The sequence below is a fragment of the Xiphophorus hellerii genome, chromosome 10 (assembly GCF_003331165.1).
Source record: "Xiphophorus hellerii strain 12219 chromosome 10, Xiphophorus_hellerii-4.1, whole genome shotgun sequence".
Taxonomy (NCBI): Eukaryota; Metazoa; Chordata; class Actinopteri; order Cyprinodontiformes; family Poeciliidae; genus Xiphophorus; species Xiphophorus hellerii.
The window spans coordinates 21185461-21203690 of record NC_045681.1 but is presented as its reverse complement, the minus strand read 5'-3'; the positions used below and the strand labels follow the sequence as shown (position 1 = coordinate 21203690).

Genomic DNA, 18230 nt, shown 5'->3' with positions numbered 1-18230 from the left:
GTGCCAAAATTCTCGAGTGAAATTAGTGTTTTTTCAAAATTGTAGCGTTTCCATTAAGCTCATCCCCCCCAAGCTATCAAATTACATGGTCAATGGAAACGCAGCTGCTGGTCCATTTGCTACTAAACAAAGGCAACTTTAAACAGGTGGGGTTTTTTAGTCTTAATTTAAAGGGATTCAGTGTTTTTTCAGTTTCAGAGTTTTCTGAAACTTTGTTCCAGGAAGCTTTATTTCTCAAAGAATTGAAAAATGAACATTGCTAATCAAAGAAGACAAAATCATAAAACACACATAAAAAGCACAAGAATAAATTAAGATATTAAATACAAAGGAGTGAACAAAATACAGCAACACTTAATAATGTACTGAAGAGGCAATAAAGAAAGGAACACAAACAGAAATGACTCCCTGGGATCATAACAGAGGTCTTTATTGTCACAGCATGACGTGAAATTAAATTTCAGACACATTTCCACTCAGATATACGTAATTAACTTAGAAGTGCTTCAAAGGTTCACATGGAGTGTGCAGCTCTCGATTTCAAGCAGAATGATTCACAAAGCGTAGCGCCGCGCCACGGCTTGACCCCTGTATACGAGACCAATTAGCCGAGCTTTTGTTTTAGAAATGTTAACGTTGTAGTTCAGGGCTCTCCGGCTCTTCGACAGTGAGGTCTGCCGCTTTGAAATCATGCCGCACTCATTAATAGAAACGCGGAATTACACTCAACAAAAATATAAACGCAACACTTTTGTTTTTGCTCCCATTTTTCATGAGATGGACTCTAAAGATCTAAAATACATTCCAGATAAACAATATTAACATTTCTTTCAAATGTTGTCCACAAATCTGTCTAAATGTTTGATAGTGAGCACTTCTGCTTTGCTGAGATAATCCATCCCACCTCACAGGTGTGCCACATCAAGATGCTGATCTGACATCATGATTAGTGCACAGGTGTACCTTATACTGCCCACAATAAAAGGCCACGCTGAAATGTGCATTTATTTAGCTTTATTGGGGGTCTGGAGACTCAGAACCAGTCAGTAGCTGGTGTGACCACCATTTGCCTCATGCAGTGCAACACATCTTCTTCGCATAGAGTTTATCAGATTGTCAATTGTGGCCTGTGGAATGTTGGTCCACTTCTCTTCAATGGCTGTGCGAAGTTGCTGGATATTAGTGGGAACTGGTACACGCTTTCGTAGACGCCGGTCAAGCACATCCCAAACATGCTCAATGGGTGACATGTCCGGTGAGCATGCTGGCCATGCAAGAACTGGGACATTTTCAGCTTCCAAGAATTGTGTACAGATCCTTGCAACATGGGGCCGTGCATTATCTTGCTGAAACATGAGGTGATGTTCATGGATGTATGGCACAACAATGGGCCTCAGGATCTCATCACGGTATCTCTGTGCATTCAAAATGCCATCAATAAAATGCACCTGTGTTCTTCGTCCATAACAGATGCCTGCCCATACCATAACCCCACCACCACCATGGGCCACTCGATCCACAACATTGGCATCAGCAAAGTGCTCACCCACACGACGCCACACACGCTGTCTGCCATCTGCCCTGAACAATGTAAACCGAGATTCATCCGTGAAGAGAACACCTCTCCAACGTGCCAGACGCCATCGAATGTGAGCATTTGCCCACTCAAGTCTGTTACGGCGACGATATGGAGTCAGGTTAAGACCCCGATGAGGATGACGAGCATGCAGTTGAGCTTCCCTGAGACGGTTTCTGACGGTTTGTGCAGAAATTCTTTGGTTATGCAAACCAATTGTTTCAGCAGCTGTCTGAGTGGCTGGTCTCAAACGATCTTGGAGGTGAACCTGCAGGATGTGGAGGTCCTGGGCTGGTGTGGTTACACGTGGTCTGCGGTTGTGAGGCCGGTTGGATGTACTGCCATATTCTCTGAAACGCCTTTGGAGACGGCTTAAGGTGGAGAAATGAACAATCAATGCACGAGCAACAGATCTGGTTGACATTCCTGCTGTCAGCATGCCTATTGCACGCTCCCTCAATGCTTGTGACATCTGTGGCATTTTGCTGTGAGACAAAACTGTGCATTTCAGAGTGGCCTTTTAGTGTGGGCAGTATAAGGTACACCTGTGCACTAATCATGATGTCAGATCAGCATCTTGATGTGGCACACCTGTGAGGTGGGATGGATTATCTCAGCAAAGCAGAAGTGCTCACTATCAAACATTTAGACAGATTTGTGGACAACATTTGAAAGAAATGGTAATATTGTTTATCTGGAATGAATTTTAGATCTTTGAGTCCATCTCATGAAAAATGGGAGCAAAAACAAAAGTGTTGCATTTATATTTTTGTTGAGTGTACAATTAGCATACCGGCCTCTCTGACCTCTTTGTCTCTAACCAGAGTACGTGACCAGCGTTTTTTATCAGCAGACTGTACACTTAAGACGCCCACAACTTGTTGTAAATCCAAGTCGTGATGTTTTTGTTTGTGTGGAACTTGGAGTACTGCATGAGTCACCGGGAGTAGCTGTGGACAACAAAGAGACGGAGACTGGTTTTGGTTGCAGGAGCGGTGATATGTGCAGTGACATCCGCGCCCGGCGTTTATTCGGCTCCGGCTCCATTTGAATCCAGAGTTCTCGTCTCTCCACGTCGACGGGAAAGGATGCAGCAGAACAGTGAGCGAGTTTTTAATTGAATGAAGGCAGCAGAGGCAATCCGTATGTGCCTCGTGGCTTCGACGCTGAATAGGGATAATAATGTAGACAGAAACAAAGCACGCACTGACCTTTTTAGGAAGAGATGAAATGCATGACAACAGTTCCAGGAAAGATAACGTGGCATTAGTCGAGTTTCTTATAAACCCCATTTCTGTTTTTCCAAACTGTTCCCGCTTGTTTTGTATATTTAATGTCTTAAGATTAAAACTAGAGCATCTGTCCTTTTGAGACTCATAGTGCTTTCCTTTAATATTATAAACGGCTACAATCTAGTTTATTTCATTGAGTTCCTGCACTGTGTGAGATAATTAATGCTCAGCGCAGCAGATAGCATGGCCTACAGCTACACACTTTGAAAGTTTTCGTCTGTTAATTTGACTTCTACAGACTTGTGAGAAACATAAAACTGGTCCATCTGACCTATAACATTAATCAGATTCTGCTAAAAAAAATTATTCTTGTCACCTTGCTTCAAATATAAAGGTTAGTGATGGGGATGGAAATTTATCGTATCATTTATTACATTTTGTGATCTATTTCTTGTCATAAGATTTTTAATTTATCGTTGTCACAATAAATTCCAGTGATGTTTAAAAAAAATTTATACCTTTTTTCCATGAGAGCAAAAATGAATATCAGTGATTTCAAAAATATGATTAAATGGAATCTCTTTATGCATTTTAGTGACATAAATCACACTTCTTTAAGTATGTGGTGTCCTGAAGAAGCTTATTTTAAATAGAAATGTCAGTATTTATGTTTTCTGTCATGCATTTACCTTTAAAAAAAAGTACTACATAAACTTACACCATTATTTTTATTGTCACCACAATAGTACTTACAAAAAATGATGATGAAATTGTAAGCCCATATTGCCCACCTTTAGCCAGGACTTTAACACGTTAATTTCGATTAAACACTTCAATGCAATTAATCCCTTTTTTATACAAAAGTCCCAACCCTGGAACCTTTATATTTCTGCATTTCTGGTACGCCCGTAAATCTGACACACAAGAGACATCGAAGGTCGACAAAATCGCTTCTCTTGGCCCACAGGGGTTTAACTTGTGCTTCAAATCTGCTGGGACTGGAAACGACTAATGTTGCAAGTTGTGCTAAAAGGAGTTAGCCTGTTAGCGAAGCTATTCAAGCCCACAATAGCATCTCAACTCAATTCTAATTCAATTCAAAAATATTTTATTGATCCCAACCCAAAGGGAAATTAAATGTTGTTGGAATTCATATTCATTTCAATTCTGCAAAGAGTTAGTGTAGATAGTGATGGCTAAACCATGCTAAATATGTAGCAGCAGCACAGACGTCTCCGATGCTAACGTCAGCGTCCACAGAATACGTTTCTAAACGGGTGTGATAGCTTTGCGCACCAATCTGATGGCTGAATAAAATAAATAACATATCAAAAACAATAAATATCTTTGTTGTTGAGCTCATATGTTTACCTTTTCTGGAATTTAGCAGAAAAAATGATTTTTCTAATTGAAACAGACAAAATTTAGCTCATATTGTCGATAGATGGTTTTTGATTCATTGCAGGGAATTCATTAGAGTTCCACCACCAGATGAAAATAATTTTTTTAAAATTTGTATTTTAATAAAAACCTTTTTTTTCTTTCTTTCTTTTTACTAACCGGTAACATCACCCCTCATGGTGGTAGTTTTCTTTGCTTTTTGACCACCGTGAACCTAAAACTAAACCCACCTTAACCAGCAATAGTTTCCTAATCTTTATGACTGATTTATTTTTAGACACCTCAGTTTAGAGTTTGCCTACTCAAATTAATTTGCTTTGTGCAGCTGTCTTCAGCTCATTTCTCTCCGCGCCGAACTCATTTACGCCTAATTATTTCGACTTTGTTCCGGTTTTTCCTGTGCCATTCTCAAGGGTTTCTTTGTCCTCCCCTGTTATCTCCCAGCAGCAAAAGACTCCTGTTGGAGGTATTGATGTGCGACGTGGAGGTGGAGAGATCCTCAACCTTATTAAGGCGAGGAGACGTTCTGCAGGCAGCCATTGTTCCCCTGGGTGTGCAGGTGGGCGACAGAAAAAGGTGCGTTAACACAAATGTACAACAGGCTTACGTGACTAATTCAATTCCCGTAAGCTTTTGTATTTTTTTTTACCTTCTGTCCACAGAGATAAAACTTTGTTTTTGTGGGATTTCCACTTGGACAACAGCATAAACAAACCTTGTGTTGATGAAATTTGTACGATAATTTAATGCTCTTCACTTTGCTCACAAAATCTGTATCTTAGCGACTGACCATTATGGTTTCTAAATTTTGTTTCTAAGTTCCCAGTTTAAAATTAAGATTTTAACATTTTGGTATTTTGAGAGGAATATTCACATATCCACATAAAAAGTTAAATGTTGCTTAATAATAGTGTGCCTTTATCAAATCAGACTGTGATAATGTCACTAAAAACAGTAACAAGCAAAACTGATGCAGTAGTTCATGCAAATGGAGCAATAAGCAAGTATTGAATGCTTAGAAGTTGTACTTTTATACTTAAAATATACTTTTTTATTGATTCAATGTGGTATTCTAATTTTCTGAGACACATAATTTTTGGTTTTCATTACCTATAAGCTGTAATTCTCATAATCATTGTAAATTACAGTTTGAAATATATTCACTCAGTGTTGTTTTAGCCGTATAGTCATATTTGATACATGCAGCATTTTTATTACAACTGAAAGTAACATAATTACTTGATTATGGTATAAATTGTCACTATGTGGCTGGAAAATACATACTACTGCCCCTTGAAGAGGAACATGGGAACCTCATGTTTCATGTTTGGCTTTCTGTTGATGCATTCAATACATTGAAAGCACATATTGGGACGTGTTCATTGAAAAGTTAAGCTCACATTGACAAAAAGTGCTTGTATTAGTACACAACTTTTCATCTCTTAGCAGGACTACAATAAAAACAACAGCACCAGTAATTCCAGTATAAATCAATATTCACCAAATACAAATTTTAACACGTACTTATTATGGCAATTAATATCATTCAAGCCAGTAAAAACATGCCATTTGTGCCGTTCAGAGTTGAAATCGAACCCGCCCCAAGCGAACAGTAGGATGTATGTGGGTGGCGGAATAAGCAAAGGCTCACGAGGCATTACTTTGGTGCCGGTAGTTGCCAGATGGGCTTGACAGCAGGGCAACGGTCAACCTGCCAAGGCGAATCACGGCACCAGACCAAATGTCGTGTTCCTGTCCCTCCAGCAGCCGTTGTGGTAGCGGGCCCACAAGAAACGTGACTCTGGTGTGAGCTTTACGTTGGTTTTTCTGAAAAACTTAATGCTGATTTTGTGCCAAACAGAGGAATTAACATGTTGCAGTGGATGTACAGTTTGTTTGTTTGGATCTCAATTAGCCATTGCCGTAACCGTGGCTACTCTTCCTAGGGTCCACATCATTATAAAAAGACATTCATTACAAAGACACTTAATATGACATTAGCAACAAAGCACACTAAAATGTACAATTGCAACATTTCATATAATAAAATAATTAAGCAGGGCTCTTTTTGAAAGCTTTAGATTTTGCTATGTTTAAAACAGATGATGGGAGTGAGTTTCATTTTTTCATTTCTCTAAATATAACTGGTCATTTGAATAAAAGAAAAGGAAAACAAGCTTTTAAAGAACACCTTGTATTAAAACTATGTAAAGACTGGCTAAATAAAAGTTTAATTTATGAAACATTTGGTATCATAGAAACAGCAACTACAACAAAAAAGCATGAAAGGCCCATTTCAAAGTTCTGTTTAACCAAGGGCCAACTGATAATATTTGTGAATATGGAACAATTCAGCTGCCCTATTCTGGAATATGGAAGACGTTTGTGTAATAAAGAACTCCCTCTCCCTTTTTTAGTTATTGTGTTTCCAAAATGTGAAGTAGAAACTCGGCGGCAGCTCTCTTACAACTCTGAGAATACGCAGTCCAAACATAATGAAAATTTAGATCATAGTTCTGGCCGTTTTTGTCTGCAGTGTTGTAATTTTCAGTCACATTTTGCTGCAACTAACGATCCCCCAAACGCGCATACACATACCCGAATCAGCTCCGACTTCCTGTCGAGGTGTTTCCCCTCGCTTCCTGATAGACAACCACCAGCTGCACTGACCCACGTCGGAGTGTGTAGCGGGTGGAACAATGTGTGTGTCTTGTGTGTGGGTATATTCGGCTATCTTCGGCACAAAGCTGGTCTTTGTTAGAGTGTGAACGCCAGCATGGCGGACGGCAGCGCGTAAGATCTTTGTGTCGCTTTCATCCGTTCAGCCGCCATTTTTTTATTATTTTTTTTCCAGAATATATGTTGGAACAAAAATATTATTGCAAATTATCACAGTTATATAATTTTTTTTTTAAATGTACCTATTTGATTTTTTTTTTCATAGCACACATCTAAAATATAAACAATAACCCAGCTTGGGAAACTGAAATACATACATTATACACAATGCTGCTGACAGGCTATTTAATAGCATTTGCAAAGCAGCCAATCCAGGTTTGAGACAATGAGGAAGACTGGAGATTGTCTCTTCTAGAGTAGTTTTCCACTGAGTCTACTAATGCATGTTAAGTTATATTTGGTGTGTATTTTATTAAAATATGGAGTTGTAAGTGTTTTTATTCGAGTGGGTCTCAAGTATTTGTGTATTTCAACTGTTCCAGGGGGTCAACTGTACTGCACTTAAGAATTGCGTGCCTCCAGGTTGCGAAGGTGAAAAGGTTCTCCTCAGTAAAACAGTAAAGGGTCAACAGACTGTGGCTGGTGATCTATAAATACAAGTGACCTCATTCTACAGACCAGGGCAGCTTCAGGAGATACTCAGCTCTTAGTCGACTCTGACATAACTTCAGTCTTCTATGCATTGCACCCTTGGGGGTTCCTGCGTCAATAGCGGCTCGTCTTTGTCTTTTCCATTTAACTAGAGCTTGGCAATAGAGATCTCTGACTCTACAGCCGTTCCATTTATAGGTTCACGCAAACAACAAGAGCACAGCAGTGCCTGCGAGGGATGAGATTGAATCAGATATTGGACAATTATGGCAGACTCTGCAGATAGGAAGACTTTTAATGCCTTGAGAAACAAGAAAATTACGGAGGGCCTACATCAATATCCGTGCCCACACACACTCACACACTCACCCACTGACGCTGTTATCGGTGATACGATCTGTCCCCAGGGGATCACTGCCATTGGCTCATGTGTCCTGCTGACATTGTCTGAACATGGCTAGGTAGTCTGAACAACACATACGCTGTAGGAATGTGACAAAGACGGTGACTGTGGGGGAGCTAGCTGCTGTGTCTTTGTGCAGGGGAGCAAGGATGACGAGCACAATGAGGAAGGTACAACTGGAGGACACACACACACACACACACACACACACACAGAGAAAGGAGAGAGGAGTTCGAAGGATTTTTAATTAATGTCTTGTGGATGGCTTGATGTAAATCCTGAACACAGATGATACACATCTGTTGCTACAAGAAAATCCCTTAAAACCAATTTCACTGTTTTTTTATTCCTCACTAATTACATTTCTTGCTTTTCCACCCCTCTCGCAGATCAAACAAAAATAAAAAAAAAACCATGATAAATTAAGCCATCATTCCAGAAACAACCATGGTTTTCATATTGCGATTACTGATATTCTAACACGGGTCCCAAGACAGGATTCTTTCCCATGGGAAATCTGCTACAGGTTATGGAAGCAGTTCGTGTTAGAAAGAAAAATTGAAGTAGGAGAATTTTCTGTCTACAATGGAGGGATGAATTACTTTCTCCCTAATGCCTAGGTCACACTTCAAAATTTTTATACCATTATCGTTGCCCTGATTTTGCCCTCCAGGCAATGTTAAGGATGCTCTAATTATGGGAATGGCTCTTAAAATAATCTTTAGAGACATTCCTGCTGAGTGTGGTGTGTTCAGAGTGACCTGCCAAAACACTGCATGGTGTCAAAAGGAAAAAAAAAAAATTTGATTGATAAAGCCATGTCCACCCCACACTGCGGTTCTGACTTCACCATTTATACGTCCAAATGGAAGCAAAGACATAATTGAAACACCTTAACATGCACACAAAAATCCAAACCTCTAATCAATCTTTGACCTTTTTGGCCCAGATGTCGCTGATGAGAAGAGCCTCTTGGTGGGTGTGGCAGAAACCCGTTTTAGCCTCAAACAAACCCAAGACCCCAAACCTTCATGTGATCATTGGATATCTGCCTTTCCGGTACATTAATAGAAGAGTCAGCAATTACCAGGCCACACTGCGCCAGCAGGGGGCACAATCTTAAAAAAAAAAGAGAAAAAACGTACCCAAGCCAACTTGTCATGCAAAACAGTCATTGATCTTGAAACTTACAAATGGTTATGCCACTCCTGGCCTCAGCAGCTGCTATTTGGGGTTGCTTTTCTTTTCAGAATCATTTTAATTCAGCCACATTTATTAAATGTTGACTGATAATCTGAAATAGCAATTGTTTAACAGAGAAAATGGAAAGGACATCTCATCAAGTAAACTAGTGACAGTAATAAAAGCGAGTTTTCATGAAAACATTGCTGTTGTTCTCATTATACCAAGCGCTATTACATTTATTCTTTTTTAATGCAATCATCCCCTTCCTTATACCTGTTCCCTCTGACCATGCATGATCTACTATCAAAGGAGCATCTCAAATTACTCTAAATAATGAATTAAATTCGATGAATGGAGGCGCAGAGCGGTCAGCCTCTCTACCACCCCGCCTCTCCGAATCAGTCCGTCGAGCGAGCCAATCCGACCCTCCAGTCGTGTCTGACACTTCCCACAGTCTCCTCCTCCTCCTCCCCCCGCGCTTATATAGTCTGTGAGCATCGACATCACAACACACAAACCATGCAGGCTGCTGAGGAGGCGAGCCTGTGCTGGCAGCAATCTCCCATTGATGGACAGAGAAATAACAGGGTGAGTGCTTCCTCTGTCTTATCACCTTTCATGTTTCACCTCATCCATTCAGCCTCTTTTTTTTGTAAAAGTTGCAGGTACAACTTGATTTGTTAGGTTATTTTTTATGCATCTTGTCCTAGTCACTCCCCCCCAACCCTCCCCTCTCATCTCCTGGTCTATTTTCAGCTCTTTTCATTCCTCTCTTTCCTGCTGCAGATAAATGCTGACAGCAAACCTTGTGAGTAAAAACACTAGAAGCAGCGTCAGCTTCAGAGAATCCTACTGCTACGTCAGAGGCAGCGGTATAGTGGCATTCAATACAAGGCGCGCTGACAGGACCAGCGTCAGGCAGCCGTTCTCACTCTGCTCCCCAAGGACGGCAGCTCTGGGATGGGCTGCTCCTCTGGACGCCAGCCCCCGGCTTCGGTCCTTCACCCAGACCTGGACTTTGGCAACACCAGTGAGGCCAACACCTCACCCCAAGACTCCGACAACCGAAAGCAGAGCCTGAATGGCTGCGGAGAGGGAGCCGACGGGGAGGACAGCCTCGGTCGGGGGCAAGCCAGACCCCCGGAGTCCCTCCACACCCTGGAGAGGCTCGCCCAGGCAACGGGCGGCACGGAAAAGTCCTGGTACCGCTGCGTCTTCCCGTTCGGCGTGATATCACTCGTGATAGGCATGGCGGGCACCGGGGTGACATTCACCTTCAACACCCTGCCCCAGACTAAAGTGGTGTCGGTCGCACTGCTGTGCAGCGGCGTGGTGATGCTGCTTGTGGCGGCCGTTTGTTGGAGGGCCCACAGACTGAGAAGACGGAAAAAGAAGGAAAGTGGATTCTTCACTGCTGATCAGGGCACTTTGTGACGGAGCGGGGACTTCTGCTGGACTGTCACAGAGCTGTAGATGGGTTTCCACTCAGCACTCACTGATGAAGACTTGAACGACGCTGGTATTATTTAGATGGGGGTGCTTTGACAGATAGTATCAAGTATGAAGTCACTTCTGAGGAGTAACAACTCAAAGATTTCCTGATGTGATACCCCAGCAAAATAACAGTATAAACACAGATTTAGTTGTAGTTTGTGTATTCTTAAGCAGTCAGCTGCTGTACAGACATTCCACCCCAGTAAGAGTGATTAAGAGTGATGGGTGGTGCCTCTGTGCAACTATCATTTTTCTTGACTGGAACCGTCTCCAAGTCAACAAATCTGTCTTTCTAGACAGTGATTGCAAGAGCATGCAGCAGCAACAGGTGTGGGAGGCGCTGTGCTGCCGTATTTGATTTTGGCTTCTCCTTAAAAAGACTTAAAAAATTGTAACTGTATGCATCGACATTTTTGCGTTTTTGAAAACTCTTTAACTTCTTAAAACCTTGACCCCGGTAACTGCCCCATGACGAGTTAAGAACAGAGACAGGAGCGTATTTCTGGATACTCCTCTCCCGCTGTCCACTTTGGGTTTGAGGAATGCTTTCAACAAAGGCGCCTCAGGAGTAGCAGTTTATTATGTCATTATTTTCTCCCTGAAGCTTCACGTGAGACAGAACAATAACCTTTGAACATGTACTGCCAAGAGTAGAAATACCCGCCGGTCAAATCTAGTCTTTGTGCTCCGGTTTGACAGTTTGAATGTGCAGCTGGTTAAGGAATGAAAAGCAGCATCTTTTTTTTTCTTTCACTACTAATGGAGCTGAATTGTAACAAGAGCTCATAATGGCAACATTACTTCACTGCTAAATGAGTTTCCTTTCATTGCAGGGCAGTGAGTTTTCCTCCATGGTCTACTTAGAGTGCAGTGGTTCATTAGAAGAAAGCAAACACTTTTGGTCAGGTTTTTTTATTTAATTTATATTTTACATTTACAGATGTCATAAAATTTGGCAAAACAATATGCAATACTCAGCGAGTTAACTTTCTCTGCAAAATTATTCACGTACAACTTTCTGTCTACAGTGTAGTTTCCTCCGTCCATCGTCTCTAGCCACTTGTTCTAACCGGGTCGCTGGGGAGCTGGTGCCTACCTCCAGTGGTCAGTGGATAAGAGGCCTGGTACACCCTGGACAGGTCACCAGTCCATCACAGATCAATCAAACAAGCATTGCCTTTATCTCTCGTCATCCATCTTAACTCTCAAGTAACAGGCTTTTAACATTACTGGAACTTTTAATCTAGTCGCTAATGATTTATACAGTCTATACGGCAAATCCCACTACAGATGTGTCTTACTGAGTTCAAACTGATAAAGAGAATGTGGATTTCTCCCCCAATGTTTTTACCTAATGAGGGAACTTAATGAATTTTTCTCTTCAAGTCTCACTTTTTTTTAAAAAAGTTCTCATTCTGGTTGCGGTTCATTTTCTTTATATATTTTCAGCTAGGCTAAACTCGTCATTGGTCGTTATCGTAAGTTTGTTTATTAAATAGGAGCTTGCTACTAAAATGGGTTACTCTTTTTTTTAACTTAAGTCTCATTCACAAAACAACTTTGTCTTTTAGTCGCAACAAACTTCCCTCTGGTAGTTTGCAATTCACAAAAACAAGGAGCACACTCAAGAAGCTGTACTCAGTGCAGTTAAAGTAAGTGAAACCTATTATGAACTAAATAATAACTAATAAATAAATGAACCATCAGTACAGTGGAAGACACTGCTCATAGTTAAAGTCCCTCAAATGACGCTCCGCATCGAGGCATTCCTGGTGTGTTTTCGCCTTAAATCCTTCAGTCGGTGTGTCACATCCTGGAGAAAAACCAACAAACCTTTTCATAAGTCAACCTGTACATCATGAGCTAATGCTTACAATGTGCTTAGTATCTCTCCAAAGTTAAAAATGAATATAAATCCTACCAGTTAGCATTTATAGTAAATGTGGGCCACATTATGTATAAATAACAACAGTAAAGCCAATGAGCATCTAGCTAATGAGCATCTAACTGATTTAGCTAACGTGAAACGATTTACTAAATTGTTCCACGATGCTAAACGTGAAACGTAAGTACCTACCTTACTTACCTATAATAATAATACACGTAAGTATTTTGTGCAAGAACCTGACTGATCTGTGAAGAAAGAGTGAAATCCTGCTCTGTTCTTGTCGGGCTAATATGTAGCATTCAAGCTAGCCGAAACAGCTATGGTAGCATACGGTCACTGCCAGCAGTAACGGGGATTTGAGATAGACCCAGCAGTATCACATGAGCTCCAGAGTTTTATTTTATGGATGTTGTTGGATAAATATTTTCTCTCTGATCTCATCTTATGCATGAAATGTTAGCATTTGTGGAGAAGCAGCTAGTTCTGTGTGTTATTTGCAGTTTCTTTGAATTTATTTATGGTTTGTTACAAATCTGTGTGGTATAAATGGAATTTATTTGATGACAGTAGTTCTTCTTTTTTGAGACTGGGTGTTCCTACAAATTACATATCATGGATCTATTGTACTACTTATTATCCATAAGAGTGTAGCCACGTTTATGAATGTCTCCTTAACAGTGTCTTATTATCATTCTTGTATAAAGAGTAAAAACCCTGTGTATTTTTAAGTGGAAATATATTTTGTAATGTAGAGAATATATTTGAGGCCTTTCACTGCTATCCTTATATTTCTATTTAGGATGTCTGGTTGTAATGACTGTAAATTTGTTCATCTGAATGTTAAATACACGTTTCATTCCAAAAATGTGAAACTGCCATTCCACTCAACTGCTGCATATAAATATGAAGACTTTCATTTGCATGGAGGCCATAATTACCCGTCTTTATTTACTTCAGAGACGAGGAACTTTTGAACACTTTAGTTTTAGAATGAAACACATCAGTGGGTTGTTGTTAGCTTGCTTTGAGTCTAGCAGCATGGTCAAGCTTATCTCTCAGTGCCTTTTTTCTTGCTATGTAAAAAGTTCTACGTGAAGTGCAGTTGTTTGTGAGCTGTGAAGGCCGACCGGTGCCGGTGTTAGAGTAGCCTGACAGAGAGGCAGAAATACCGCGGTGTGTCCAGTAAAAGTCGGGTTCAAGTCGGTGGAAGTGAACTGGTGTGCATGAAGTTACTGTTGGATGTGGTTTCTTTGGTCCAACTGCCTGAAATCCCAAAAATATTAATCAAGAAGTTTATTTTTGCGTCTCTCAAATGTCTGTAAAAATGTAAATTTTTTTCTTGTTCACTGTTGTTCAAAGCACATAATTAAATCCAAGGTTAGTTTTTGGAAGCAGGCGGTGACAGTGTTTTTATTTGTTAATTTAATCTTTTTGGGGGTTAGTCCAGGACTCTTCTTCAAATGACATATCATTAAATTACTTTAATAACAAGAAGTCATTATGACTTAGACTTAGACTTAGACTGACTTTATTATCATTTTGCATGCACAGTCGTGTTTTGAGTTAAATAAATGATTATTCTTGGTATTAAGGAAAAACATTTTTTATAAAATCCTAAACTAAAGTTTTGGTTTGGAAATTTTATTCAAAAGCTGCAGAAACAGTCATCTTCAATACTGTCCAAAAGTCTTAGTCTTTTATTTCTGTATCTTTGGCTGTCTTTCTTTGGTGTCATCATGGTTCCTATAGCTTCCTCTGACTGCCCTCTCACACTGCAAATACACACAATCTTACCAAGTATTTTTGGTTTGGTTTCTAGTAAAAACTTCTTAGTACACTTGAATTTAGACAAAACTATCTTGCAAGTAACTTTTCAGCAATATATGGGAGCTTGTTGTAAGCACATAATCACTTAATATTGATTTTAAAAAGTATTTGTTATATTGGCAGATTATTTCACTTATAACATGGAAAAATCCTGTCATATGTAAAATAATCTGCCAGTTGAACTGGTTAAAAAAAAGCCCCTATATCTTGCTGAAAGTTGCTTCTAAGATAATTTTGTTTTATGTTAAGTGTTCTATAATATCCTTACTAGAAACTAGACAAACGGACACAAAGATTTTATGTGTTTTGCAGTGCACCGCTGCTGCAGCAGGCCAGAAGATTGATTTGGAGCAACCTTTAAAGATGCAACTGTTCTTTCATGTGGGCCAACTTTTTGTCTGGGAAAATCCAGACGCACAGTAACAAACTGTGTGTAACTCAGACAAACTGTGTGTAACTCAGACAAACTGTGTGTATTCCAAATGTGGTCGGATCCAGGAATCTGAGGTACGGCTGTTAAATATCATCCAGTCCCAAAACATCTACATTCCTATCATTACTCAGCTACTCAAATCATCTCTGACTGTGGAAGTCAATGTTCACTAACATCCGTGTATCTTGTAATTTATTGTGCTCCAGTTATTCGTCATGCCAGTCATTCCAGAGTGTGAAAAGGAGCGTGCTCCACAGATTTCCGCTCATAACTCCGCACTCATCGCTCCCCCTCCCACCCTCACTACTCTAGCGAGCGCAGCTGTTTGATATAAATATTCAAATTAGCACACGTCTTGAATCTGCCCACGCTTTTTTCCCCCCCAGTTCCTCCTCCCCTGTTTTCCTCCGCCGAATCTACAAGGGACCGTGTGGTCCTCTCTCCGTCTCCTCCTGCACGGAGGCTAAAAATAGCTCGGCGTGATGTCAAAAGCAAGAGAGCCGGGCAGCCAGAGAGGCTGGCCGCCGGCTGAGCGACGAATGTGTGAGAAGGGGAAAGCAGGAAGGCTGTTTAATTGAACCGCACACTTTTCACGACAGTTAATGGCCTCTAGATGGGCAGAGAACAGCTTTAGAAGAAGAAGAAGAAGTGGCTGATTCCTGTGAGTCATGCCCAGCAAATTTCAGATTAAATAGAATAGAGTAGAATAGTCCTTTATTGTCCCTGACAGGGGAAGTTAAGGTGAGAAAGTGACAATCAAATTGAAACATGCAGATACACATAAAAGTGAGATGTAGCAATAGAAAATAACAATAACCTGAGGAAAAACTAGTTGTGAAAAATAACAGATGCAAACTCTTTAACTTTTGCTCCAGTCACTGACTTTGTTGCTTCCAATATGATTACAACATCAGGTCTTTAAAAGTTTTTACTCGTTAGCGTTAGCCTGAAGCTTTGCAGTTCAGGCTTTATTTAATCGCTCATTGGTCTATAGTTTCTGTTCCATGTGTAGAGTCGAGTACAAAAATCATATCGTTTTCCTTAATGTAGCTTCCAACATTTACAGAACCGTGGCGTCTGTGTGTTATAACATAACAAATGCATGTATTCATAGATGGATGGAGACGTGTTTACAAAACGTCACTAGGCAACAACACAACCCTCTACTTTTACGTTACTTCATGTCTGTTTGAAATAAATAAATAAAATGCAGTGAAATAAATAAATAACGTCGAATGATGTTCCTTTATCCAAATTTCTCTCTGGTAGACAACAGTCATACATTAACTGTAAGAATAACAGCACCAAAAGTTTAAAAACAAGTTTTTCTGACGTTAGTTGGCTTTTTTTTTTTTGACGGGTCACACGGTCCTCGAAAACGTGAGGGCCCAAAATAACGGGGTCCAACAAAGGGTGGTTCAGTGAAAGCTCTGATCTGTCAGACGGGTATTGTGTTGAAACAGAGGGTCGCTGTTTCACAGGCAGAACTCGGCGCCGGGGTTTCATAGGTTGCCTCTTTCCAGGCTTGTGCTTTTGGTAAAAAAAAACAAAAAAACTAATGTTGTTTCTCTGCATCTGGGTCAGGATGGAGCACTGATTTTAAAAAAATAACATGTTGGCCTACATATATTCATTCCCTGATATCAAGCAGCACTACTCAACACAGCCTTGAAATAAAAGCGATGCAGATGCAGCTTTAATATGAAACGTCCGTCTGATTCACGTACAATTTTGGCCAATTTATTCAAAACTGGTGTTGCTACATGTGGAAAAATGCCATTAAAATATAAACACTTGCTCACAAATCAACTGCAGTGACATTAATGAAGTGCTACTTGACATAATTGTGGTGATTAACAAAGGGCAGCAATGCAGTTGTATTCAGAAAGCTTCAATATTATTGAAAAGTACATTTTTTTCGGTGAAACATTATATACATTAATTCCACACAGACTGTTGTTTTCAAGCTTTCGTTCCCCATTTATTATTAGGATTTACTGCTGACAGCCAAAGAAAACACATTTAATTTTCTTGAAATTGAGAATATTACAGCAACAAAAAACTGTTTCATCGTGGAAATGTTTGACTGCCACAGCGAGGAAAATAAATACAGGAGCTCAATCTCTTTAAAGCAATAAAGTTTCTCATTATAACAAGATATAAAAGTCCTCATAATGAGATACCGCTCCTGTATTTATTTCCTAGCTGTGGCAGGTAAACACTTTCGTAATTAATACCTGCTCGAAGGACTTCAAATAGTACTTTTAATCTGTCAAATGAGCCTCATCAGAATGCATGGCATGTAATGAGTTTTTAATTGTCTGTTATGATCAAAATAAATAAATAAAAAAACAAGATAAATCCCTAAAGAAGAATCAAACTTAAAGGAGTCAGATAACTGCTGATCAATTACCTCCTTTGCTAAGTCATATTCCCATTTTGTCCTTTTCTCTCTTTTTTGCTTCAAACCTGAAGGTTATCCTGCAATAGTCAGCCCCGCCCACTCCTCACTACTTCCCAGGGCTGCCTACTGACCAGTTCTCCGTCTAACAGGTCCGGAAAATCTCTGAGACCTGGGTATTACCCTAAAAGTACTCTATAAGAGATAATCTATTTAAACTGGTGGCGAAAGTGATTCGTCTAGCTCTAACTACCTCCAATCCAGAAGTTATGACCCTTTACAGTTAAGAAACAATCAGCTGAGTAGCCCTCGCAGCTGCATAATTCCAATAACCACTTCTGTTAACGGTAGCCCACTTTCTAAATCATAACTTGCACTTGGAACCGGCTAGATTATGTTTAGTGACTTAGATGTAAGTCCCAGGGTCATTATTTACTCTCACCAAAGGAAATTATGAAGCCTCCTATTTACTGGAATCATGTATATTAGTTTTACCTTAATTAAAAGTACTGGGCAAAGATTAAATGACTCTATTAATTCCAATGTCCACCAACCTCATTAGAATTTTGTAGTATAAATTTATTAAGCAAGCTTAAGCAGGGATATGCGACATACAAATTAATAATCAATCGTATATAGTTCAAAAACAGTGTAATAAAATTCACATGTACAATCATACTACCCTGTCTCCTTTCCCTAACAGTTAAGTCGCACGTTCTGAAATGGAATTTCAATGAGCAGATTCAACTCATACCCAGACGATGGTGGATCTTTTGGCAACAGGAATTTCTAGCATCCTTGGTTGAGGTCTTTGCCTTGTGTGGAAAACCCTCCTTAGAAAGGAAACAAAGCAGAACGGGTCCGAATCCTTTTGCAAAACCCAGTTCCTCATCCCTGAGGGACCTTTGTCCTTCCTCCAAGTCTTGTTGCAGAGTTTTGAAATTGCTGGGTTGAGACGAGACCAACGGTCGAATAAAGAACCAGAGATGGGGCGATGGGACCCAGTCCTTTCTTAGCGGTGTGAAGTCCGAGCTCCCCCGTGGTTCTGAAGTGCGGTCCG

General features: G+C 40.1%; 1 protein-coding gene and 1 long non-coding RNA gene across 2 annotated transcripts; one reads left to right on the top strand and one right to left on the bottom strand.

The window, feature by feature from the left end:
- Nucleotides 1–3519: 3519 nt before the first annotated feature.
- LOC116726800 (uncharacterized) lies at nt 3520–9524 on the bottom strand. The gene is made up of 2 exons (XR_004340670.1): nt 7909–9524; nt 3520–4756 (listed from the first exon to the last, which is right to left on the bottom strand). It is a non-coding gene; the product is annotated as an uncharacterized LOC116726800 (long non-coding RNA).
- Nucleotides 9525–9600: 76 nt separating this feature from the next.
- On the top strand, nt 9601–13900 carry LOC116726786 (transmembrane protein 100). The gene is made up of 2 exons (XM_032573671.1): nt 9601–9715; nt 9914–13900. Exon 2 carries the CDS (start codon nt 10088–10090, stop codon nt 10559–10561), a length of 474 nt encoding a protein of 157 aa, XP_032429562.1. The 5' UTR covers nt 9601–9715; nt 9914–10087; the 3' UTR covers nt 10562–13900.
- Nucleotides 13901–18230: the final 4330 nt, after the last annotated feature.

What these genes read in the sequence shown, in the direction of transcription:
- LOC116726786 (XM_032573671.1), top strand. Translation starts at nt 10,088, where the DNA reads ATGGGCTGCTCCTCTGGACGCCAGCCCCCGGCTTCGGTCCTTCACCCA.